The 24,232-nt window shown below is 57.7% G+C and overlaps 7 protein-coding genes across 7 annotated transcripts; 3 read left to right on the top strand and 4 right to left on the bottom strand.

Annotated features, from left to right (window-relative positions):
- Nucleotides 1-1,680: 1,680 nt before the first annotated feature.
- On the top strand, nucleotides 1,681-4,821 carry VTJ04DRAFT_3009 (uncharacterized protein; the record flags this gene model as incomplete). The annotated part of the gene is made up of 5 exons (XM_069360862.1): nucleotides 1,681-1,978; nucleotides 2,049-2,454; nucleotides 2,516-2,785; nucleotides 2,847-3,510; nucleotides 3,571-4,821. The coding sequence occupies 5 exons, from the start codon at nucleotides 1,681-1,683 to the stop codon at nucleotides 4,819-4,821; spliced, it is 2,889 nt and encodes a 962-aa protein (XP_069221530.1).
- A 1,981-nt stretch (nucleotides 4,822-6,802) lies between these two features.
- VTJ04DRAFT_3008 (uncharacterized protein) lies at nucleotides 6,803-7,750 on the bottom strand (the record flags this gene model as incomplete). The annotated part of the gene is made up of 2 exons (XM_069360861.1): nucleotides 6,803-7,477; nucleotides 7,538-7,750. 2 exons carry the CDS (start codon nucleotides 7,748-7,750, stop codon nucleotides 6,803-6,805), a joined length of 888 nt encoding a protein of 295 aa, XP_069221529.1.
- An 825-nt stretch (nucleotides 7,751-8,575) lies between these two features.
- On the top strand, nucleotides 8,576-9,886 carry VTJ04DRAFT_3007 (uncharacterized protein; the record flags this gene model as incomplete). Its single annotated transcript, XM_069360860.1, has 1 exon — nucleotides 8,576-9,886. The coding sequence occupies one exon, from the start codon at nucleotides 8,576-8,578 to the stop codon at nucleotides 9,884-9,886; it is 1,311 nt and encodes a 436-aa protein (XP_069221528.1).
- A 1,437-nt stretch (nucleotides 9,887-11,323) lies between these two features.
- Nucleotides 11,324-13,250, bottom strand: VTJ04DRAFT_3006 (uncharacterized protein; the record flags this gene model as incomplete). The annotated part of the gene is made up of 2 exons (XM_069360859.1): nucleotides 11,324-12,814; nucleotides 12,930-13,250. 2 exons carry the CDS (start codon nucleotides 13,248-13,250, stop codon nucleotides 11,324-11,326), a joined length of 1,812 nt encoding a protein of 603 aa, XP_069221527.1.
- Nucleotides 13,251-13,683: 433 nt separating this feature from the next.
- VTJ04DRAFT_3005 (uncharacterized protein) lies at nucleotides 13,684-15,738 on the top strand (the record flags this gene model as incomplete). The annotated part of the gene is made up of 1 exon (XM_069360858.1): nucleotides 13,684-15,738. The coding sequence occupies one exon, from the start codon at nucleotides 13,684-13,686 to the stop codon at nucleotides 15,736-15,738; it is 2,055 nt and encodes a 684-aa protein (XP_069221526.1).
- Nucleotides 15,739-17,036: 1,298 nt separating this feature from the next.
- VTJ04DRAFT_3004 (uncharacterized protein) lies at nucleotides 17,037-20,940 on the bottom strand (the record flags this gene model as incomplete). The annotated part of the gene is made up of 3 exons (XM_069360857.1): nucleotides 17,037-20,066; nucleotides 20,123-20,811; nucleotides 20,907-20,940. The coding sequence occupies 3 exons, from the start codon at nucleotides 20,938-20,940 to the stop codon at nucleotides 17,037-17,039; spliced, it is 3,753 nt and encodes a 1,250-aa protein (XP_069221525.1).
- A 35-nt stretch (nucleotides 20,941-20,975) lies between these two features.
- VTJ04DRAFT_3003 (uncharacterized protein) lies at nucleotides 20,976-21,898 on the bottom strand (the record flags this gene model as incomplete). The annotated part of the gene is made up of 2 exons (XM_069360856.1): nucleotides 20,976-21,408; nucleotides 21,846-21,898. The coding sequence occupies 2 exons, from the start codon at nucleotides 21,896-21,898 to the stop codon at nucleotides 20,976-20,978; spliced, it is 486 nt and encodes a 161-aa protein (XP_069221524.1).
- Between the last annotated feature and the right edge of the window lie 2,334 nt (nucleotides 21,899-24,232).

Here is a 24,232-nt window from a genome sequence, read left to right as displayed (position 1 = left end):
TTGCCTGTGCCGCACTGACAAGCGAGCGTGTGGAGGAGGAAGGATACACAGTTCGCCGTAGGGCTGGAGCTAAGAATGGAGAGCTATGGGATACAGAACTGAACAGAACAGAGGTGTAAGGGTCAGGCCAGTTAAGCTTACGGCGCCACCCCGTGTTTCTAAAAGCGTCCTGCCACTAGACAAGCTTTCTTAGCTCTGGACCAATCGCCAACAAGTAACTAGCGAAGAACATGATCGAGATCGATCTCAAGATATCGATAGGAGGGGGAGGGGGCCAACTGTGAAGAGGCTTGGTTGGATGAATCTTGAGAGTTTGCCGTCGTCTGAAGTTGAACTTTGCTGGGCGAAGACTTGCCGAGCTTCGATGACCTCAACCACGCCAGGGGGGGTCCCAGAATGGTTGTGCGATACCTTAGCCGAGGGGTTTCCATGCATCCCAATCCTCCCCAAGGACACCGAGACATGCTGGATAGCATGCACGGCACATGCACATGGGCCTGACGCTCAACGGTTAGGGTCCGTCAATTTTCAGCTCTCGCACCGTTCCAGATGGCAGGCTGATGCTCGCCAGGCGGAGGAGGTCATTGGCTGGTCGTTTTCCTCGTTTCGTTACCTATAGTATGTTCCCTGTTCTCTGGCCCGGGACGGTGGATGGATGGATTCGGGAACTGTGTGGCCGTCCCCATGTTTAAGTGTGGAGAGTGATAGACCTGTAAGAACAAGCGAAGCTGTGCCTCGCCTCTCCGTCGTCGCATTCCAGAAGGCGGCATGGCAGCCGGGTTCCCTGGGCGCGGAATTGTCTAAGGTACAGTACCTAACTTGGGTTTTGTGGACTGTTCCACACAGCCCAGCTTGCCTGGCGTCAAGGTAACACTGGGCCGGACTGTCGCTGTGGACTGGGTGGGTTGACGATAAGTGGTTTGGTTGAAGAAGACAAAAAGACGGGAGGGGACAACGGTGCAAGTGACTCCATAAGGTTACATGCATCCAGCCCACCCCCTGGTAGACTAAGAGGCTAAGCTCCAACCTGTGACTTTTACTTGTTCACGGCGGACCCCCTCCTCGTGTTGAACGCGTACGTAGTTCATATACTATCTCTTTCGTCTCGTCTCTACCGGTCTTCGTTGTGTTCTGTTTTCTGTTTTTACCTAGCATAGGTGGGCAGACAAGACAAGTCTCAAGCAAGGCCCTCGTCGACATCCCTGGTGTTGTGCAACCAAGGTTCCGTTTGCTTGGATCCAGGGCTCGTCGATCAAAGCATCTGTGGTGGTCTCGGCGCGAGTTGGATTTATCATCACCAATTGATCCCCGCCCCTTTTTTGAACTCAAAAGCTCACATTCAGCTCACAACCAACCAACCACCAACCGTCTATTGTTGTCCTCGATTTCCGAAATCAACGACGAAAACCGAGTATACCCGCAAAAGAAACCGACTCCTTATTTCTCAAGGACTTTGTCAGCCCAATCTTCACTCAACGGCAATTCAGTTGACGCGTGTCGCGGTTGAGAGAGTGAGAGGAAAGAAGGCGTGAAAGAGGACCCGACAGTTTGGATACGTCATCGGACTGGCGTCCTTCAGCGCCGGCGAACCTGCATGTCATCGCCGTTGGGCCTTCCGACGGCACCCAGGTTATCCAGATAGGACATTTATCCCCATCTACTACCACCGCAACCACCAACATGTCCTCGTCCGACACAGCGCCAGACACCATCATGGTGTCGGCGTCCGACCCCTCGCCCGAAAAGCGCCAGGACAGCGATCGCATCCCCGTCGACCCGCCGCCGGGCGGCAACCAGAACGTGCCCAAGCCCAAGAGGCTCGCGTGCATGATCTGCCGCCGGAGGAAACTCAAGTGCGATGGCATCAAGCCGAGCTGTAGCACCTGCGCCCGTCTCGGGCATACCTGCACCTATGCCGAGGAGAGGAGGAAGAGCGGGCCCAAGAGGGGTTACGTGAAGGAGTTGGAGAAGAGGCTAAGTTGGTCTTCCCCTTTCTTTCTTTCTTTCCTTGTTTGCTTTGTTTGCATGATGCTGACCCGCGTCAACAGAGCAAGTCGAGACTCTCCTGAAGAACCAGGAGCTGTCATCTGGATCTGACTCGGCCAAGGGGATCGCCATGGGCCTCGACGGGACGCCCAAGCAGCCCCTAGACCAGCGCGGATTCGGCGTGACGGACCCGTCCATGGGGATCGGGAACAGCCGCGAGACCATGGATCGCTGGCACTTCAGCGGCGAGTCGCCGCATGCCGCTCCCCTGAGGGACTTCGAGTTCAACGGCGGCATCAGCGTTGGAGGCGTCGATCCCAACTTTCCCTTTGAGATGATCAGGCTGGGCCTCGAGGAGCCGCTCCCGCCGCCAGACACCATCGATGAGCTGCACCAGATTTATTTTGAAAAGATCCATCCCTCGGTGCCTATGATTCATAAGTATCGATATCTCGCTGCTATGAATCTGTAAGTGCTTCCTCCCCACCCGTTTTTTTCTTTCTTCTCCAAGCTAACCTGGTTATCTTAGTGCTCATACCCAGCGACCTCCAGTCTGTTTGCGATACGCCATGTGGACGCTGGCTTGTTCCGTCTCGGACAAGTTCTACACCCTCAAGGACCTGTTCTATGCCCGGGCTAGGAAATACCTCGAGTCGGACTACATCAAGGGCTACGGCGAGCACATGATCTCTCTGGCCCACGCTCAGACGCACGTCCTGCTTGCCATGTACGAGTTCAAGTGGATGTACTTCCCCAGGGCGTGGATGAGCACCGGCTCGGCGGTGAGGTTGGCTCAGATGTAAGAGTTCCCTGCCCTCTTTACAAGCATCTTGACAGCTTTGCTGACATTGAGCGCACAGGATCAGCCTCCATCGCTTGGACGGAGCGGGGTTGGATGTCAAGCAGTGCCTGCCGCCGCCCCGGGACTGGACAGAGAGGGAGGAGAGGAGGAGGACGTTCTGGATGGCCTTCACCCTTGATCGCTTCGCCAGCATTGGCACCGGTTGGCCCATGACCATCGACGAGAAGGACATTCTCTCCAACCTGCCTGCATCCGACGAGGCTTTCGAGCTGAGCAGGCCCGAGACGACCCCGACGCTCCAGGACGCCATGGGTCCGTTGGGAGCCGAGAAGCTCTCCTCATTTGGCGGCGTCTGTCTGATGGCTTGCCTCTTCGGCCGCAATCTCGTCCACCTTCACCGTCCCGATGCCGACGACCGCGACCACGACCTGAACGGCGAGTTCTGGAAGCGCCATCGCCAGATGGACCACATCCTCCTCAGCACGTCGCTCTCCCTGCCCCCGCATCTCAAGCTGCCCGCCGGCCTCAACAACGCGAACGTTGTCTTTACCAACATGTGCATTCACACCTCGACCATCTGCCTGCACCAGGCGGCCATTTTTAAGGCCGACAAGAACCGTTTGCCCTCGTCGGTCAGCTCCGAGAGCAAGGTCCGGTGTATCACGGCGGCCAACGAAATTGCGAGCATCATGCGGACGGTCTCGCATCTTGATCTGTCTGCCGTACGTATCCATTCATCTCGGCGCCGTTGCATGTGCTAGATGTGCTGACTTGTTGTCTAGATGAACCCCTTCATCTCTTTCTGTCTCTACGTTTCCGCCCGCGTCTTCGTTCAGTATCTCAAGAGCAGGCCGGACGACAGCCAGACCTCGGACTCCCTCCGCTTCCTGCTGAACGCCATGAACGCGCTCAAGCGCCGCAACCCTCTCACCGAGTCCTTCCTCGTCCAGCTCGACGTCGATCTCGACGCCCTGGGCCAGCGCATCCCCAAGCTCCGCAACGCGTTCCCTCGCAGTACCGACAACCCGGCATCTCCAAGCCAACTCCCTCCCGGCTTTGCCTCCCGCCCCTGCGGCAACGGCGTGAACGGTGCCAAATCCTCCGGAGGAGGCATGATGAACTACACCAACCAGTGCCACTATATGAAAGTCCCCGGCGACGACGGCAACCCGGCCAACGGGCCCGAGCTGATCGACGTCGACCCCAACACCGCGGCCGCAGCAGCAGCTGCTGCCGCCGCCGTGGCCGCTGCCGCCAACTTCTCACCCTCCGAACAACCCGCCTCGCTCCCGACTCGCGAGCGCAGCCATACCAACCCGTACCTCTCGGCGCACCACAATCTCGTCCCGCCGCAATACTCCCCGTACCACGCTCCTTCCGACCTGGACCCCGGCGCAACCAGCAGCGGCAACGACCTATCCGGCACCTCACCCGACCCGCACGGCCACTCGTCGAGCTGCTCGCACACCCCGAGCTCAACCACCAGCACCAGCGGCGTCTGCTCTTCCTCCTCCGCCACCACCTCCTCCGCCGCCGACCCGCAATCCCAACAACAACAAACATCCCAACCCCAACACCGCGCAAGCCTCGCTGCCCCCTCGAGCAACGGCCGCGGTCGCTCCGCATCCGCATCCTTCACCCCAAGCCCCGTTCCCTCCCACCAACCGCTGACCACTCCATCCACCAACCCCACCACCACCGCCACCACAACAACCGCAACAACAACCGTCGGCGTCGACAGTGCAAGCGTCGCAGCAGCCGCCGCAGCTGCAGCAGCGTTTTTCGATCCATCGTCTTTCGGTATGGCAGCCGCAGCAGCCGCCGCCGCCGCCGCGACGGGACGGACGACAGGCGGTTGGCCAGACATCACCGCGCCTGCTGCAGCTGCTGCGCAGCCAGGGTTGGGACCAGGGGCAGGTACGCCCGGGGTGGGAGATGGGGTGTTTGGAGTGAGGGGCCCGGGCCCGGCGGCGGCGGCGTTTGGGTTGGGAGAGATGGAGTTGGATATGGGTTGGCAGGCGCGGGGGCCGTGAATGAGATTGTTTGATTTTAGAATGAGGTTTGTGATGGGACGAGATTAGGCAGGGTATGGGAGTTGAGTGGTTTGGATGGGTAGGATGACGGGAGGAGGTTTAGGAGTGGTTATGATGCTCATGATGATTTCCTTTGTTTTTCTTTTCTGTTTTGTTTGGTTTTTCTATCTACGGTGGTTTGGATGGAAAGTTTGCGATGGACACTTTGGGCTTGGATTTTAGGGTAACGGCGTTGTTGGATTTGCTTTTGCGTGTTTACCAATACCTCCTGAAGTGTTTCGTTGTGATTTGGTCAAGTAGGAAGTTTGATATACGAGCCTACGATGCTGTCACAAAATCTCAGGTCTTGAGGCGTTTTGGAGCAAAATCAAGAGGCACATTCCACTCTCGCAGTAATTTTGGCCCTCAAATTGGTGAAAACCACTATTTTGTGAAAAGTAATGGACCCGACACATCAACTCCTCCCAAGTCTCGCAGCCCCTATTTCAACGTAAACAACCCAGACAACAACAAACCGCAACTGCACTACCAAACCTACCGCCTCGCAAAAACAGATTAAACCAATACACAGTACGTCCTAGCCATGAACTAGGTGGGTAGCAGCACTAGCAACCAAGCCACAGCAAATTTCCCTTTTTTACAGGTTGCAAGCCTCCCCAGCCCCAGCTGGGAACCGCTCCAGCTCGTCCAGCTGAAGTCGGCGTATCATTCCTCCGACTCGCCCCAAGCGGGAGCAGCCCTGGGAAGGGGGGCTTAGTAAAAATAGTCCACCACCTCAAACACCAGCTTTTGCGGTAGAACGGGCGGCCCGGCACAGCAGCAGCAGGGACAGGATGGAAGCAGGAGCACTGCCTCAGGGGAAAATACCATACTCCATATTTAGAGTCGGCTCGGTAGTAGTAGTAGGGGGCCAGACCAGACCAGGCCAGCCAGGTACTTACCGACATACTCATGCAGTGCTTCATTGTTTCATCATACATACCAGGTGCATACATACCGAGATCATCTGCCGGTATACCACCCGGCTGCTCTCAGCTTGAACCCTGCCTTTGGGCCGTGGGATGACGAGTCGCCGCGCCTGCTGCTGTGTACCTACCTGACCTAGGCAGGGGGAGCTCATGCAGGGGTGCTACAACAGAGTGAAATGCCGAGATGTGTGTCAACGGCGGCGTGGCTTGGAGGAGCGGGGAGGGTGAGAAGCTAAATTTGACTTGATCTTGGAACCTCACCCGTGGAGATGGTGATGGTTGGACAGTGGATGGACCGGTGGGTAGCAATGGCACGACTACTTTCACACTCATTTGAAGCCCAACTTGGGGCGGTGGTTGGGTTACTTGCTGCAGGCGGCTTCACAGTGTTTAAATCAGCTGAGGGTGGACGCTCTATCCTCTCGGACTTGTCGGTTACGTCTCAGCCTGCACCTCAAGAAGGTTGTCAGGTGTGAGGTGATTGATCTAGAAGCTAGCTCTGCATGTTCTGGACAAAGCTGATGTTTCATGTAGCCGCTCTCTCGCTACTGTGATGCCCAAAATAGACAGCATATACACTGCTACGATGCTCTGATCGTTGATCTGCCTTACCCCTCGCGACCCCTTCTCACTGCTGCTTTTTGTTTCATGTCTGGCCATCGAGCTCGCATGGGAGTGTTGCCATCGTGATGCTAAATTGCTCCTATTCCCCAGTGACATGCATGTGCCGATGGAGCCATCAACACCCAGCCAAGGCTGCAGATGAAGAAGAATCGCGTGGGGATACGATTAAGTATCGATGTGGCTGTGTCCTTGAAGAAACCCTTTCCTAGAGGAACCCAGAGGAACCGTCCCTGGTCTAGAACCGGCTTGATCTAGGTTCATGAACTTCGGTATCACTTTGGGATATCCAAGTGGTCTAATTAGTCTTACCTAACCGTCTAAACCCAAAATTGCCTCATCCAACGCACCGTACGGAGTAATACACCAACGCCTAACCCCTGATCCAAAAATTACCTGGTATTTCCCGTAGTCCCGACCGTTTGCTCCGTTGCTGACGGAACCCCTGGACCTCCCAAGGAATTATTTCCGTGTCCGCCACCCTGATGTAGCGTCGGTGGCCCATCCACCACCGGCACGAACTGCTCCGACCTGTAAACCTGCTGCTGCTGCTGCTGCTGCGCTACTGTCTGGCCGTGGTGGGACTGTCCCCCGCCATTCCTCGGCACCTGATCAGCTTGTGCGGCAAGCAGCTCTCGCATTGGAGCTAGCAGTACGCGTTGTTGGCCAGGGTTTACATCACCACTTTCACTTCTCCCACTCTCACCACCACCACCATCACCACTACTACCACCGTTGCTGCTGCTACGACTACTCCCCGGAGAAGCACCATCAGCATAAAACCCCTGCTGCTGCTGCTGCCGCCCCTGCTGCTGCCCCTGCTGTGGCTGAGGCGGTGGTGGCGGGGCAACGTCGTCGACAAGCGACCTGCCCTCGGCCTCGCGCTGCTTGCGGGCGCGGATCTTTGCCCAGCGGCCCTCGCGCAGGGAGGGGACGCCGCCGTCGGCCCTGCGGATCTGGCGGCTGATGGCGGAGCGGCTGATCTCGAGGCCGCAGTGGACGCGCAGGAACTGCTGCATGTCCTCGAGCAGGGCGGAGGGGTGGGATTTGTGCCATTCGATGAGTTTCTGTTCACCCTGTGTTAGTCAATTTTGTTCTCTCTCACAAACATACAGATACATTCATACCTGTAAATGCTGGGGTTTCAGTTTTTCAGCGTTCTTGCTCACGTCCCTGTGCTTCCTCAGATTGCCCGTCTGTTCGTACTCGATGCGGCGACGTTGGACCGTCTTCATGGAGATGTTGAGGATGAAGGAGATGTCGGCGTTTTTGAGACTTTTGACTTGGAACATGCGCGCCAGCAGGGCACGCTGTTCGTCGTTGAGTTGTTTCCCCGTCATGGCTGGTAATTCACGATCAGGTAATTCATGATGTTGATGATGTTGGAGTTGCCGGGGGACTCGGCGTTTGCTGTTGGGAATGGACTTGAGGGTTGGACAAGATGTGATATGAATAGATGGAGACAAGGGTTAGGGTCCAAAGATGATTGTGGCACATGGATATGCTTAGCGGGTTAGGGCTGGTAGGATGTTGCCAAGCCGGCCGTGTGGTGTGACTCCTAGATCTTTGGGCTGTTTTGCTGTTTCTCACCCCTTGGTTCCTTCCAAGATACATTTCGTCTTGGGGACTTGATCGATTTCCGGATTTGCTTCCGCTTCCAGGGAAATCCATGCGATATTGAGTCAGGGGCCTGAGCATTTCCTATTTCCCACAAACCTGCAGCCAGGAACAGTCAGTTTTCACATCCATATTTTCCAGGTTTCCATAGTGTATCTCCTGTCTCTCTGATCCGGCTCCCGCTGCCGAAATCCCGTTGCAGAGCGCCAAGCTGCTCAGGAACGACGTCATCGACATGCCGCGCGCAGTCAGGCCACCCCGGAGAAATCCGACAAACTCCCACGACAAGTGAACGACATGAGCCTCGCTTGCCTTCGACACGGGAGACACACCGCAAAGGATCATGCTACCAAGACATATTTGATCTGTTCCGTGGGGTGACTGCCAATTGAGACCATTATGAGTGTAACATGGACTCCTGAATGCTGCCCGTTATTAATCCTCCATTCCCGTTCCTGATGTTGATGTTGGTCTCCTCCCGTCCGTCTTCGTCTTGCATCTTTCTGTGAACAAAAACAACGACATAGAGAGCACCTAATCTAGACACAATGGCCGTCATACTCGCCGTCAACGCCGGCTCCTCCTCAGTCAAGGTGTCCGTCTACACGGCCGACAAAGGGGGCACTCCATCCCAAATCGCCGAGGTCCAAGTCAGCGGCCTGACCGCACCCCCCGCCAAACTCACTTACACCCGCGGGGCCGAAAAAGTTATCTCCAACCGCGTCGTCGACGACCAAGTCACCAACCAAGTCACCGCCTTCTCCCTAATCCTGAACACCCTCATCACCGACTCCTCCGTCCCCATCATCCAATCCCGCGACTCCATCGCCATCATCTGCCACCGCATCGTCCACGGTGGCGACTTCACCAAGCCTCAGCTCATCTCCGAGGACACCTACCACCGCCTGGAAGCCCTCAACGACCTGGCTCCTCTGCACAACGCAAACAGCCTGGGCATTGTCCACGCCTGCATCGACGACTTCCCCAACGCCCGCAACGTCGCCTGCTTTGACAGCCAGTTCCACGCCTCTCTGCCCTCGCACATCCGCACCTACCCCATCAACCAAACCATCGCCCGCAGCAACAAGCTCCGCAAATACGGCTTCCATGGGCTGAGCTACTCCTTTATCACTCGCTCCGCCGCCGCCTTCCTCGGCAAGGACCCCTCCGAAACGAGCATCATCGCCCTGCACCTCGGCTCCGGCGCCTCCGCCTGCGCCATCCGCAACGGTAAAAGCTGGGACACCAGCATGGGCCTGACCCCGCTGGCGGGGCTGCCGGGTGCCACCCGCAGCGGCAGCGTCGATCCGAGCCTGGTCTTCCACTACGCCAGCGACGTGGGACGGCTGGCGCCCGCGTCCACCAAGGATCTGCACATTTCGCGCGCCGAGGAGATCCTCAACAAGGAGGCCGGGTGGAAGGCGTTGACGGGGACGACGGATTTTGGGGTCATTGCTGCGGGGGCGGCGAAGAGCAGGGCGAGCAAGGAGGGGGAAGAAGAAGACGAGGATACGCGCAACAAACGGCTGGCATTTGACCTGTTCGTCGACCGGATCTGCGGCTTCATTGGTTCTTACTACGTCACGCTCCGCGGGCAGGTGGACGCGCTGGTCTTTGCGGCCGGTATTGGCGAGAAGAGCGAGCTGCTGCGGCAGGCGGTGGTGGAGCAGGTTGAGTGTCTTGGGTTTAAGCTGGACGAAGAGGCCAACAGGTCCGCCCCGCCCAAGGGGGAGGATGGTGGTGAGGCGGTGATTTGGGAGGTGGGAGCGAAGGGGACCACGCCGAGGGTGTTGGTTTGCAGGACCGATGAGCAGTTTGAGATGGCGAGGTTGTGTGCGGAGGATGAGGAGTTTTGGTGATAGATACCTTCCCGAGGTGTAGATGGGCGTTGGGAATGGGATAGTGTAGTTTATGAGGCTTATGATGTTCCGATATGTGTTAGACCTATTAATCGGTCTCTAATAGACAAGATCCGTTAGAACTATTGATTGCGCTAGACTTCAGTCACCCTACCTGCCTTTGCCATGGCAACCCCCTTATCCCCTTCCGCTGATCACACTATCAAACCCTCGACCAAGCAAGTACTCATCAACACCTGACGACCTTCGGCATCACCTATCCTATCAAGACATCGAGCTAACCAGTGAGGAAACATGCACCTTATCCCAAACTCCTGCATAGCTGCCCTACACCAACCAAGCTTCGATGACCCATCGCAAGGCTCTGGTCCCTCTCTCAACCTGTCGTACCCTCCCTTCTTCCCTTTCAAATCGCGACGAGCTTGTATCACCCACCAGAGATTCTCATCGACATCAAGTATTGGCTAGAAGAGCATCTTCCTGCATTTTCCACTCCACGTTTGTCAGAAACCCCCTTTTCTTTGTTGAAAAGAGCCCACGCGGGACAAATGGAAGAGAGAGAAAAGAGGGGAAGAGGAGGGATAGCGCTCCCCAGAACGAGAGGGGATAGGAACTCGGGTGTCGAATGGATATAGCCAACTCAAGCCTGGAACAAGACATAAAAGGGGTTGGGTGGTAGAGCCTCTCTCTTCGGCGATTCTCAACTTCCAACTCTTCTTCGTTGCACATACAGTCATCAATCTCTCGGGCACTTAGGCACCTAGTCAACCGGTCTCGAACTCCAAATTGTACGTTGACCCCAAGAACCGAAATCTCCCGGCCATAATGGACCAGCAAAACAAGCACGTTTAGACATTTAATGCATATGTATATCCTTTCCCCTTCCTCCACCTTCACCTTCCTCCTAGTCCTGTCAACAACCCCGATCACAAGCGAAATACCAACCATTAACCAACCTCACGTCCTCCCCCTACCAGCTCGCCATCGGCCCGCTCCAAGTCCAAGTCCCAAAAGCCCACAGAGAAAAATGAAGCCAAGAAAGACACCTCGTCAACGTGGGGCTTGGGAAACCCGGAAGGCGGGTCAGGCACCGTCAACGTCGCCGTCGCCGCAAGGATTCGTGAGAGTGTGCGCCCCTTGAAGTGATTGAAGTGTTCGAAAGATCAGGTGGAAGGGTTAGTTGATGTTTAAGAATTTTGCTTGGAATAAACAATTGGATACCTAGGTAGTAGCAGGAAACAAGAACAGTCAACGGCCTGAGACATCTGTTCCAAGGTCGAGATGCAGAGCTAGCTAGCTACCTTCAAGACACCCTCTTCCATCAAGCATGCCTTCTGTTGCAATAGTGATGTCGACCACACCCAGGTAAACATACATACATACACACAAAACCGTCCATCCCACCACACCTTCCACACCCGCTATCCCGCCCTTCCCCTATGACTTCGTCGCCCCCGTATCCTGCCTCTTAGCCGGCGGCAACGGCGGCTTCTTGAACCCATCATTACTACTCTGCCCCCCACCAATCTGCGTAAACGCGCCGCTCTTGAACCACCGATCCTCCTCCGCCTTCCTCTTCCTCGTCAGCTCCGCCTGCACCTTGGGATCCACCAACTCCAGCCCCTGCCCGGAGCTAAACGCCAACGACGAGACCGTGCCGGCCGTGACCGATCCCAACGTCGTGCCGACGCCCGAGGTCCTCAACCCCTTGCTGCTCGCCAAACTCAAGTTCGTCGCCCCGCCCGTGGTCAAACCGCGCAGCGACGACGCGCTTCCGCTCAACGAACTCGCCAGCCCGCCCCAGCCCTTGTTCTTGGCGCTCAGCTTGGCGCGCGTGCGGTTATCGATCTGCGTGACGCGCAGCCGGCCGTCGTCGCGCAGCCCGACCATGCCCAGCCCCCGGGTGCTGTCGCCCGTGCCGTAGCCAACTTCTTTCTCCTCCTTGCCGAATGCGACACGGTTCGCCGCCTTGGCGAGTTCCGTCATGGCGGTGGCTTCCTTGGCCTTGCGGGCGCGGCGGCCACCGCGCTTCCGGCTGGGTTTGTCATCGGGAGCAGGCAAGGGGCGGTGGGACTTGCTGAGGGGTTTTTGCTGAAGCTTGTCGAGGCGGTCGAGGCACTCGTCTTTGAGCCGCTCGCCCTCAGAGCCGTCGCGGAACTGGTGGAAGCAGTCGGTGCGGGCGCACATGACGATCTTGTTGGCGAACATTTTGATAGCCTGCTTCTTGAGGTCGGTGGGGATGCTGCGGATGACGGGGGATTGGTAGATGAAGCCCTGGTGCCGGATGCCGACGTTGGTGGCCAGCGCGGCGCTCGCCTGCTTCTTGGAACCCCAGGCCGGGAGATTGCACGCGGGCGTTTTGGAGAGGCCCGTGAGACCGCCGGCCTGGTTGAGCAGTTGGGCCGCCGTGAGCGAGCCGATAAGCGCCGTCAGGTTGGGGGCAAAGATGTTCATGCGCGACTGCACATACTCGGTCAAGGTCTTCTTGGCCTTGTCGAGCTCGATGACCATCAAGCACGCCTGAATCACGCGCTGCAGCTGCTCCGGCGGCATGGCCTGTCCCTTGGACGTAGTGGCTTCCACCGTGACGATCATCAGTGACGGGCCGTCGAGGACCGACTTGAGAGTGACGCCCAGCGGGTTGTCTGTGGACAACTGTAGGGACTTGATGCTCTCCGAGTCCATTGGCCCGTTACCCAGGATGGCCACAACCTTTGCGTACTCGAGGGGGTTCGTGATGAGCGTCTCGAGTTCCGGGAACCGAACCGAGTAGTGGTCTCGGATGAACTTGTGGACGAGCATGATCTCGTTGTCGATCTGGGTCGACAGGTTGTTGGACTGAGTCAGGAGGTGGTACTCCGGGTGGTCCTCGACGTTGCCGACATTTTCGATGGAGGCGGCTGGCTGCGACTGATAGTGTGCGATTTTCTGCAGCGTTCGAAGCAAACTGTCAGGGCTACGGCTCCGAGAGAGAAATGTAAACGCATGCTCCAGCGGATGGCATCGACTGCGATGGGGTAGGGGATAATAGGGGTTGACTAACCTCTAGAACTGGCGTGAGCGTCTTCATGAGGACGGCGACGCTGCGCACGTCTTTGATGCCTCCTAGCTGCATCTTTTCGATCTTTGCTCTTGCGTCATCGTCGTCGGGCGCGGGCACGGTGTTGCTGTCCTTCATCTCTTCGTCTTCGTCCTCGTCGTCGTCTTCGTCGCGCAGTTCCTCCATGGCTGTGTCCCCTCCGTTTTCGTGGAGGCCGTTGGGGACGCCGGCGGCATCGAAGAAGCCATCATCGGCCTCATCGCCCCCGGCCTCCGACCCGGAGCCCTCAAAGTCTTGGAGGAGCTCGTCGGCGAGGGTCGACATGTTGGCGGACTTGTCGTTTGTAGCCGCAATGAAGATGGTGAAATGAGCTGTCTTGTATCTGATGGACGGTGCGACGTAATTTACTGTGAGGGAATGAGAATCTGGGACGTGACGACCGCGTTGTGTTGGATGTTTTCGACGACGTTGGAAGAAGATGCGAAGAAGATGCGAATGCGCCAGACGTTGAAGTTGGAGAGTTCGGCGTTGCATCTTTAGGGGCTTGGCAGCCTGGAAGTCCACCTTGGCAGGCTGCACAGGACCCACTTTTCCCGCCTGCAGTCGCCTGCAGCGCGCCCCAAGCTGTAGCTTCCGGGCCTGGACCCGCTGAAACTTCACGTCGCCTCAATCAACTTCAGCGATTCAACATCCTGGCCTCGACCTCGACCTTTCACCTCCCATTGCCGACACCATCATCGACTTCACGCGCACCACAATGGAGCACTCCAGAGGCCCACCACGAGTCAAGAACAAGGCCCCCGCGCCTGTTCAGATCTCGGCCGAGCAACTTCTCCGCGAGGCCGTCGATCGCCAGGAGACGGCCATCCACAAACCCACCCAGCGCTTCGCCGATCTCGAAGAACTCAAGGAGTACCAGGGCCGCAAGCGCCGCGAGTTCGAGGACTACATCCGCCGCAACCGCCTCCGCCTGGCCAACTGGTTCCAGTATGCCCAGTGGGAGCTCGAGCAAAAAGAGTTCGCCCGCGCCCGCTCCATCTTCGAGCGCGCCCTCGACGTCCACCCCAACAACGTCCAGCTCTGGATCCGCTACATCGAGGCCGAGCTCAAGAACCGCAACATCAACCATGCCCGCAACCTCCTCGACCGCGCCGTCACCCGGCTCCCCCGCGTGCCCAAGCTGTGGTACAAGTACCTCTGGGTCATGGAGATGCTGGGCGACATCCCCGGGACGCGCCAGGTCTTCGACAGGTGGATGCAATGGCAGCCCGACGAGGACGCCTGGAACGCCTACATCAAGCTGGAGAAGCGCTATGGCGAGTACGACCGCGCGAGGCAAATCTTCCGCATGTATGTGGCCGTCCACCCGGAGCCGCGCACCTGGCTCAAGTGGGCCAAGTTCGAAGAGGAGTTCGGCACCACCGACGCCGTGCGCGAGGTCTTCCAGACCGCCATCCAGACCATCGCCGAGACCCTGGGCGACGACGAGGTCGACGAGCGCCTCTTCATCGCCTTCGCCCGCTTCGAGGCCCGCCAGAAGGAGTACGAGCGCGCCCGCGCCATCTACCGCTTCGGCCTCGACAACCTCCCGCGCTCAAAATCCATGAACCTGCATGCCCAGTACACCACCTTCGAGAAGCAGTTTGGCGACAAGGAGGGCGTCGAGGACGTTGTCCTCACCAAGCGCAGGAAGCTGTACGAGGACCAGGTCAAGGAGAACCCCAAGAACTACGACGTCTGGTTCGACTTTGCCCGGCTGGAGGAATCCGGCGGGGACCCGGAGCGCGTGCGCGAAGTCTACGAGCGCGCCATCGCCCAAGTTCCCCCGACCCAGGAGAAGCGGCATTGGAGGCGATACATCTTCCTATTCCTCTTCTACGCGATATGGGAAGAGCTCCACGCCAAAGACATCGACCGCGCCCGCCAGGTCTACGACGCCGCGCTGCAGCTCGTCCCCCACAAAAAGTTCACCTTCGCCAAGCTCTGGATCGCCAGAGCGCACTTCGAGGTGCGCCAAGGGCAGCTCACGGCCGCGCGCAAGCTCCTCGGCCGCGCCATCGGCATGTGTCCCAAAGACAAGCTCTTCCGCGAGTACATTGAGCTCGAGCAAAAGCTCTACGAGTTTGACCGGTGCCGCACCCTCTACGAAAAATGGGCCCTCTACAACCCGGCCAACTGCGACACGTGGATCCGCTGGGCCAACCTGGAGCGCGGCCTCGAAGACTACGACCGCACGCGCGCCATCTTCGAGGTCGCCATCAGCCAGCCCATCCTCGACATGCCCGAGATCGTCTGGAAGGCCTACATCGACTTCGAGGAGGAAGAGGGCCAGTACGAGCGGACGCGCGCCCTGTACGAGCGGCTGCTGGAGAAGGCGAGCCACCCCAAGGTCTGGATCAGCTACGCCCAGTTCGAAATCAACATTCCGGACGAAGAGGAGGTGGAGGAGGCCGAAGGAGAAGAGGAAGAAGAGAGACCGGTAAGCGAAGCCGCCAAGGCCCGCGCCCGCCGCGTCTTCGAGCGCGCCCACCAGAGCATGAAGGACCGCGACCTCAAGGCCGAGCGCGCCTCGCTGCTCGCGGCGTGGCACGAGTTCGAAAAGACGCACGGCACCCAGGAGGACATCGACAAGGTCGCGCGCATGCTACCGAGGCGCACCAAGAAGAAGCGCCGCCTCGACGACGACACATTCGAGGAGTATATCGATTATGTCTTCCCCGCCGACGAGCAGGCCGCCAAGGGCTTGTCGAATCTGTTGGCCATGGCCAACAAGTGGAAGCAGACTGGCGGGACGATTACAGGTGGGGATTAAGGGGAGGGAATGGATGGCTGTTTGTGGGAGAGTGCAAGGGCTATGTGCCTGGAGCATGTGGCTTTTGGGTGATCACTTTTTGGATGGGCGGGAGGGAGAGATGGATGTTGGGCTTCGGCTCGTGGCTGGGTTGGGGGACGCTTAATGCTACTAATGAGTTGTTAACTGCCAATGATGGGAGTGGCTCCCAGTGGTAAACATCAAAGATGCTTTGGCTCCGGGTGTTCAACTGAAGCTCCTTTCTGAAGCTCTTCCCGTATATCTCTGCTAGATTCCCAGAGATGCGTATTCCTGAACCGGAGGAATCCATCTTTCACATCCTATTGAGGAAGAATGACCATCCATGACGTTCCCCGAGAGCTTGCAATCATCAAACTGAATTGCTGTCTATTGACAACATTATTGACTTGCCCCTGAAAGGGTGGATCGTAGAAGAGCATAGGCTGTTCAAATTTACTTGTTACTTGCCACGAGCTCGGCCATCGCAATGAGCATTTCCCCAGGAGATAGTTTATGATTAAATAACAGACTGCTCTCGAACTTCTTGTTGATAAACATTGGACATCACTCGTCCTTGACAACCCCCCCTCTTCAACGACAGTAAGGAGCGGCCACAGACAAACACAAAAACCAACAGCACACTTTGCACCGCCCTGAAAACGTACAGCACCCCATCCTCCCAGAAGTCAACCAGATCTCATCAGAATCATCACAAGCAGATAGGGTCCCACATCAGCAGCAGCAAGACTCTCAGGCCGAAACACACCACCCCTTCGACTACACCCACATTCCTTTTCCGAACACCAAGTTCTCGAGATGACCACCAACCCCCAACTTGTCTGAGAGAATGGATAGGGTAGGTAAATGTATGCATATATTTTTTTTGTTCCCTCATAATGGAATAAATGCCCGAATAAAAAGAAATACAAACAAAACCCAACAACCTTCCAAAAACACCGTTCTCCCATGATACCCACCACCTGGTACCACCTTCTCACCTGCCCCACCCAACACTCCATTTTCCCGTCCAACAAACCATAGTTACAATGAACAATACTGAGAGGGGACGACAGCAGGAGGGGTATTCCAAGCGAGGAACCACAACACACTAACAGACAGACAGACAGACAGCCGAAACGTCATCCAAAGCCCAACACATCCCAGGTAGAGAGGTAGAGGAAGGTAGGTATTCCGCCCAATAAAAAAAACACCCCAACACCCCACCCAAAGCAAACAACAACAACAACAACAACAACAACAACAACAACAACGGCCCATCACTCAATCCCAACTCCATCTCAACCCCTCCTCACCCCTCCCCCCCTCAACATCTCCAAAGTCGCCGGGCTCGCATGCCTCAGCGTCGGCACCGTCCTGCTGCCGGGCACGTACGACGCCCAAGGGGTCTGCGACGCCGTCCCGCTCTCCTCGCCGAGCGTGACCCCGGGGGCGGGGCTGACCCTTCTCACGCCGAGCTTGCGGCACGCCTCGAGGCGGCGCTGCTCAAACTCGCGCGAGCGGAGCCGCTCGCGGTCCACGAACCGCGCGCGCTCCTCGGCGTCGTGGTTGGCCTCCTCGAGCTTCAGGTCGTGCTCGCTCTGCCCGCGCATCTTGCGCTCGGCGCGGCCGCAAATCTCGTCCAGCCGGGCGGCGATGGCGGATGGCACCAGCTCGGGACGGCGCGACTTGCCCAGGCTGCGGCGCGAGTGGGCGCTGCCGCCCCAGCCGCAGCGGAAGATGAAGCCCGCCACGACGGACTGGTCCGGCGTCTGCCAGACCGAGACATGATCGCCGTCGTAAAGGGGCATCCAGTACCTGCAGGGGCTGGCCGAGTTTTTGGGGTCGTCCGAGGGGAGGTGGACGCCGTTGATGTGGATGCCGGCGGTGGCCTTGGTGGAGATGTAGAAGAGGAACTGGTCTTCGTCGGGCTCCGCGGGGCGGTTCCAGGGGCGGAAGTTCTTGACCGGGTCGTAGTTGGGTTTCCAGAGCAGGATCTTGAAGGCGGTCTTGGGCACCATCTGGTCCTCCTTGTCTGGGTACGGCCGCGTGTTCTCGTTCGCCCGGCCCCAGGAAACCATGGATTCGGTGATGGCGATGCACAGGTCTTCGGGGAGCTTGGAGTACGGCGCCGATTGCAGATACGCCACCACGGGCCTACCGGGGTCCGACTGCAGCGGAACCATGCTTGATGGGGGCTCGGAATCCGTGTCTGGGGGTGTGGCAGGCACGCTGTTATTCGGCGCCTTTGCCGTGGACGGGATGGTCACGGCTTCCGAGCCGGCTTGTTGTGTTCGCCTGACCGTCTTTGCCACCCTCTCGCAGCTCGTAGGCGGGAAGTACTTCATGGCTAGCCCCCACAGGGGCGTCTTCCCCGGGCCGAACTCTTCTCCCCGCGCCTTAGCGGCGAGTTTGAACGCGTCGAGCTGCAGCTGCGTCATCTCGGGGTACTCAAGGTGCCAGGTCGTCCGGTCCTGGGCCGTCCAGTAGGTCGCCTTGTTCACCGGGTTATCAATCTGTCGCCCGGTCTGGGGCTGGGGGATGGATGGCATCTGGACGAGGAGCTCGTACTCGTTGTCATCCACGGGCTTCTTACCTGCAGCCTTGGCCGAGTCTCCGGAACGGAGCCTCTTGAGGCCGCGCCTTTCTTCTGGCCCTGGTGTTTCCTCCTCCCCGCTGCTGTCGTATGATGGCTTTCGTTTGCTGGTGTTGAGATCGCCTGTCGTATGGGAGCGGTGCAGCGACGCCGCACGAGACTTCATATTAAGGTTCTCTAAGATCGACTCGGCACCGCCGAGGCTCTGGGACTCGACGTCAAAGGTCAAGTTGTTAAGCTCCTCGACCGATCTGCTCTGTCCGGCAGAGAGAAAAGAGGTGCGGAGGCCTCCGCCCGGCGGAGGCTTCTGCGACTTTTGACGAGGCGTGAGGCTGTCCTCGGATTCGAAGCTGTCCTTAATTTCTGTTTCGTTATCGAGAATCTCCGTCGTGCCTGTAGACTCGAAGCTTCCCGAAACTGGCAGGTTGAGACGATCCGGTGGCACACCCGTGCTTCGCACGGCGGATGCATTCACCTCGCCGAAAAGCCGTCGTGGCTGGTGATTCGATCCAAATGTGTAATTTTCCTTCTCCGACTCATAGCCGAGCAGCCCATTGGCATCAAAGTCCACATCCTCGTCCTCCGAGATCTCGTCATCGCTCGGAACACGCAGCTCCCGGCCCCCGCCGTTGTTGTATCTATCGTTATCCTCAAGGCTCAGCTGGGAGGCCGTCATGCGGAGCTCCTCTTCAGTCACCTCTTCGAAGGACTGGGCGACCGTGGTGAAGGAACTGGCAATCCACGGATGGTTCATCAAAGCTTCGACCGTGGCGCGGGTTTCGGGCCGTCGATCAAGCATCCGACGCAAGAAGTCTATGGCGTCGTCCGAGACACCAGCCTCAATGAGCGGCTCGACGTTCAGCGGCTTGGTCATGATCTGGTGGAGGAGCTCAGAATGGCTTGCGCCGTTCCTGGCCGGGAATGGAGGCTTCCTCGTCAGGGCGTAGAAGAGGACGCCGCCCAATGACCAGATGTCCACAGCATGCCCATACCGTTGCCCCGTCATTGGGCGACGGTGGCGGTTACGCGGATGCCGGTGGCCCCGATGATCGTACTCGGCGTATTCTGTGTAGACCTCAGGAGCGCAGTAGAGGAGGGTGCCGCAGAAGGTCCGCAGGAAGGTCTGCTCGTTATCCACCATTTTGGACAGTCCGAAGTCCGTGAGCTTCACAACTAGGGGGTCCAGAGAATGGACGAGGATGTTGTCTGGCTTGACGTCGCGGTGCGTGATGTTCATGCTGTGCAGGTACCCTAAGGCGTCCAGCAGCTGCCGCGCGATCGTCTTGGTGGCGCTCTCCGAGAGCGGCCCATTATCAGCAATCAGTCTGCCCAGGTCGCCGCCATTCACAAACTCCATAATGATGATGAGCAGCCGATCGTCCCAGTCGAGGTGCTCAATGTATTCCACAATGTTGGGGTGTTTGACTTGTTGCATGATGCGCATCTCGTTCTCAACCTTTTGGTCCAGCACGCCGTTTTTCATAAACTTCCGCTTGTCAAGCTCCTTGGCCGCGAAGGGCTGGCCGGTGAGCTTGGAGGTGACCTTATGTACGGTGGCAAAGGCTCCCCTGCCAATCTCGCACACACGGTTGTACTTGTTCGACCCGTTCCACGGCCTTGGGAGGCCGTCGCGCGGTCTGGTTTGGCTGATGGCATCAGGTCTCCGTGCAGCGGTGCCGTTGTTACGGGCAGCAACTGCCCCAGGATTCCTCGGGGCCGCCTGGAAAATATCCACCTGTCAGCATGGTCAGCAACGAAACGGTCTAGGAGGGAAAGAGAGGTGTCACATACGTGGCCTCCTGGCCCGGGGACGATAGTCGCGTTGGCATCAGCATACCCGTTTTGTCTGGCAAGATAGGCATCCAAGTTGCGCTTGAACGCCTCAGCACACTCGCCCTCGCGGTTTGGGATGCGGACCAGAAACACAAAGTCCCCAGACGGCTCATGCATGAGGATCTTGATTTTGGAGCCACTCTCCAAGGTCCTCCTCGACTCTGGAGACTTGGGGTCCTTCTTCCAGAGCAGGACGTCGTCGACCACAGTGCCGTTGGTCGACATGTCCTCCAGCATCAAGACTCCCCATTCATTCAGGTAAATGCGGAAGTGGATCTTGCTGAGGCGGCGGTTGGGGTCGTTCCGCAGGCAGATGTCGGCAAATTGGGGGTGTCGGCCGAAGGTGAAGCCCAGGGACGGGTCCTTGACATCGGATGAGAAGCGGAGGGCGATGTGGTGCTCTCCGACATCAGAGCGAAGGCCGGTAAAGTTGCGCGAGTCATCTTCGAGGTGGTAGTTTAGCGGGATCCCGTCGACATCGTCCCTCCCAACCATATGCTGGGTTGACTCAGCAGCGATGCGGCGCACCTCCTGGCGGGCGGGCTCCGAGTAGGGCAAGAGGAGGCATATTATGTCGGCAATATCTTCGTTGGAGAGACCCGAGGTTTGCTGGCCGAGGCGGCGGGGGTCGAAGACAGGTTGTGTCGCTGGAATGCGTCGCGGGTCAGCTCTTCCGGCCGGAGGAGCGCAGCGCAGCAGCAGCAGGGAACGGTAAGGACAGGGCATGATGTTTGACACACACCTTGTGTAGGCTGAGAATCCCCATAGGGATCCATTTGGAAGGCGGCCGCAGGGCGGGGGCCTGGGGGAATTAAGTATGTTGTTGTGTCGTGCGTCGTGTGCTAGGCAACAAGGCGTCGAGGAGGACAAGCACGACGTCGAGCTGGGAGAGACAGAGCTGAGCTTGGGAAGCTAAGGTGAAGCAAGTGGTTGACAGCAAGCGGGGCTCGGACGGGAGGAGGGGAATGTGTCGAGACGGCGTGGAAGAGGTGCGGCAAGGCAACGAGGTGTCGCGTTCACTTCTCACATCGAGGGCGAAGCTGGGGAGCGCGACATGCCAAGGGGTGGTGGTGCTGCATGCAGTTGAGATGGATCGCGTCAGGTTGGGTTGGAGGGTACGGAGTAAACTTGGGATGTAAACGCGAATTGACAAGCACAGGAACAGGAACAGGCGGAGACCTGGAAAAGACGTGAAGCGGGTCGGCGCCGGGTTGAGGGGACGACGAATGGAGCGGGTCCCCGGCCTGCAGAAGGAAAGTTTGGGGGGTGAAGGTGCGCCCCGTGGGCGGCGGTGGACGGTGGTTGCCGGGGGCACCCTCAGCGAAACGGAAGCCTTGCCGGCCCCCGATGAGCGGCCTCAGCGGCCGGCCTCGCTCTCCCCCAGGGTGTTCTTGCCCTACGAGAGTTTGCAAGAAATGTTTACGAATGCAGAAAACAGAAGCAAGAGCAAGAGCAAGTGCAAGTGCATAATTGATCGAAACACAGAAACAGCGACTGCAGGAACTCCGTTTCGTCCGGGAGAACTAAAACCTGTCAAATGTGCTGATCACGCTGACACTGCCAGAGTCAATTGACACTGACAAGATGTCCTTCGTGACCATATCACCCACCTCACCGAGTGTTCTTTGGGTTTGTCAACAAACAAGACAATGCACAGCGCAAGAAACTAGGTATACCTTACACCTGGAACTCTCGAGTCGAGCTGCCGGCCTCGATCAATCGAGTCCAGCCCATCGAGTCCGGAATTTCACTTGTCAGACATGTTGTCTGCTGGGGCTCAACCACTGGCCCGGATTGCCTGGTCGGGAGCTGCACCGTCTACCGCTGCCCTGCAAGGTGCACGGGCACCGATCCCGTTGTCCTGGGTCGGGTGCAACCTGATCCAAGCATTGCCCCGCAGCGCGTGGCGTCCACGTCTCGATCCACAGCAAATAAGAGCCGAGCGAAGCGCTCGCGACAGTGGTCGAACGCGCACAAACTACGTGTATCTACGGTAGCATCGCGATCTCCATTGAAGCTCGAGAAACTCGCGTTTCTCTCGCATCTTGGACGCGGCCGTCCCGTGACAAGAACACGCATCCGGGGAGCGTATGTCAAGTGTGTCGTGGCAGAGGTCAGAGACCCGTGGCCAATGGATCATACGTACCAAATTCCGTTTGCTCGCGAAGAACCTGGAATTCCGCTTGGAAAAAGCAACGCGCGCATGAGGCCCCACGAACAGAGTTCGTGTCTGTCGGCGCATGCGATTTGAACACATTCCCAAGCCTCCAAAAAAAATCATGCGCCACGGTGGCTGAGCCGATCTGCTGCCATGAATCATCCGGACCACCTGACAGAGCGGAGCACCATGGAAGATCACCAGCCATGGCACGCAATCGACTGATGATCCTCGAGAGCCTCGCATGCCTGTCAGTACTCAACCCCCGCCAACCATAGTATGAACTGTACCTATGCTCGTAGTACAGGTGAACTGCAACCTTGGAAGTCCTTGCTTGTCCTTTTCCACGCTTTTGTGTTCTACTGTGGTACACACACCCTGTGAGGGCTCCTCATTCAAGCCATGGAGACACAAGGTGCCAAAGATGACGTCGTCCTTCTTCACATCAACCTGATTCCCATTTCGGTAGTTAGCGCCCACGACGTCAGAGTCCACCCGAACAAGCCGACTGCAACCGTTGGCGAGATGAGTGCTCGTGACCGCGGACATTGCCACAACTCCAATGAGCTCACCTCCCAAGATCATCCCCATCCACTATAAACACTAGAGATCTGAAGGGCGCCTCAGTCCAACTGACGATCGTCAATCATCCATGGTTCACAGCCCCCCTATCCAGCAGCACCCAAGACTCTGGGTCCCGGCCCGCAGGTTTTTTAAGGTTGGGGCGCAGGGCGCAGATGCTGCGCAACACGGAAAGGCAGCGGGAGGAAACCAGATCTGCCCATGGATTCCGTCATGTCAAACTTGCTGCCGGAACCTCGGCATCTCGATGCAGACAAGGCGGCGTCCAAAATTGCGTAGGTAGTTACTTAGCTGTTCAGCAGTGGATTGCACCGCCATTGTTCCGGCCTTATGTAGTTACCGAGAGTATGGTCATTCCACCTCGTATACTTCTGCTCCCAAGATGGGGCGGGGCGCTTACGATTCGGGGATTTCCACGTTGGATGGTCGCCGAGAAAAAAAATGTCCTTTGAAACAGGCAATTCTACTACACTTGCACCAAGGTCCCTTGAGGCCTCGATACGAAGACAAACACCGACACGTTCAACATGTCATTGGAACGATTTGGCAACGAGCATGAACCTCACGTAAGACAGAGAGCGCCGGCCCCCTGAGCTTGTCCCTCACGAACTGGCCGCTCAGGTTTCAAATAATCGCCGGTCGTTTCTCAACGGCCACAGAAGCGCGGCCAAGTCGGGCCGCCGTGACGGGACTCATCAAACATGCGCGCGGCAGGCGTCTCGATCGGTCCATGCATGCCATACTTAGTCAGTTACGTACTCAACCCATGCAGGAGGAGGCCTGTCCAGCTGGACGGCCCGCTCTCGTTACCGCACAACAGTGGTCGCTGACGTGTTGCATGTTTTGTGCAATGAGAGTTCAGCACCTCCAAGGATTGGAAAGAAAGTGAGCCGTTGAAGAGCTGTGTTGCCAGGGGGGTCTCCTTGGTGTGGTGGTGGTCTGGCGTCATCTCAGTCATCGCATTTGCTAGGATGGCCAATCCCGAGACATGGGTTGGCAGACGCCAAGGGGCAAGACGATGCGCATGTGTTCCATCCGCGCTTCGAGATTTTGGAGGTGCGTTGGACGTGGGGGTGGAGGATTTGTGTTTTGATTCCTCGATGACAATGGCGGGACTACTGTGTAGGTGCGGACTAATGTTGGCGGAATCACCCATGAGAAGGGGAAAAATAACTTACTACCTGTGAGAGTTACACTCGTATATTCAAGCCTCCGAGCACCGCATCATGCTTGGTTGTGGGGTGTCCGATTTGCGACAACAACCCACCACGGAGTTCCCGGATCATGAATCCGAATCTTCACTTGTGGTGTTCTCCTGAAAAGACAAT

The sequence above is a fragment of the Mycothermus thermophilus genome (genome assembly GCF_041956435.1).
Source record: "Mycothermus thermophilus strain CBS 625.91 unplaced genomic scaffold VTJ04scaffold_2, whole genome shotgun sequence".
Classification (NCBI taxonomy): Eukaryota; Fungi; Ascomycota; class Sordariomycetes; order Sordariales; family Chaetomiaceae; genus Mycothermus; species Mycothermus thermophilus.
The sequence above is the reverse complement of the archived record's forward strand: the minus strand, read 5'-3'. Positions and strand labels throughout refer to the sequence as shown.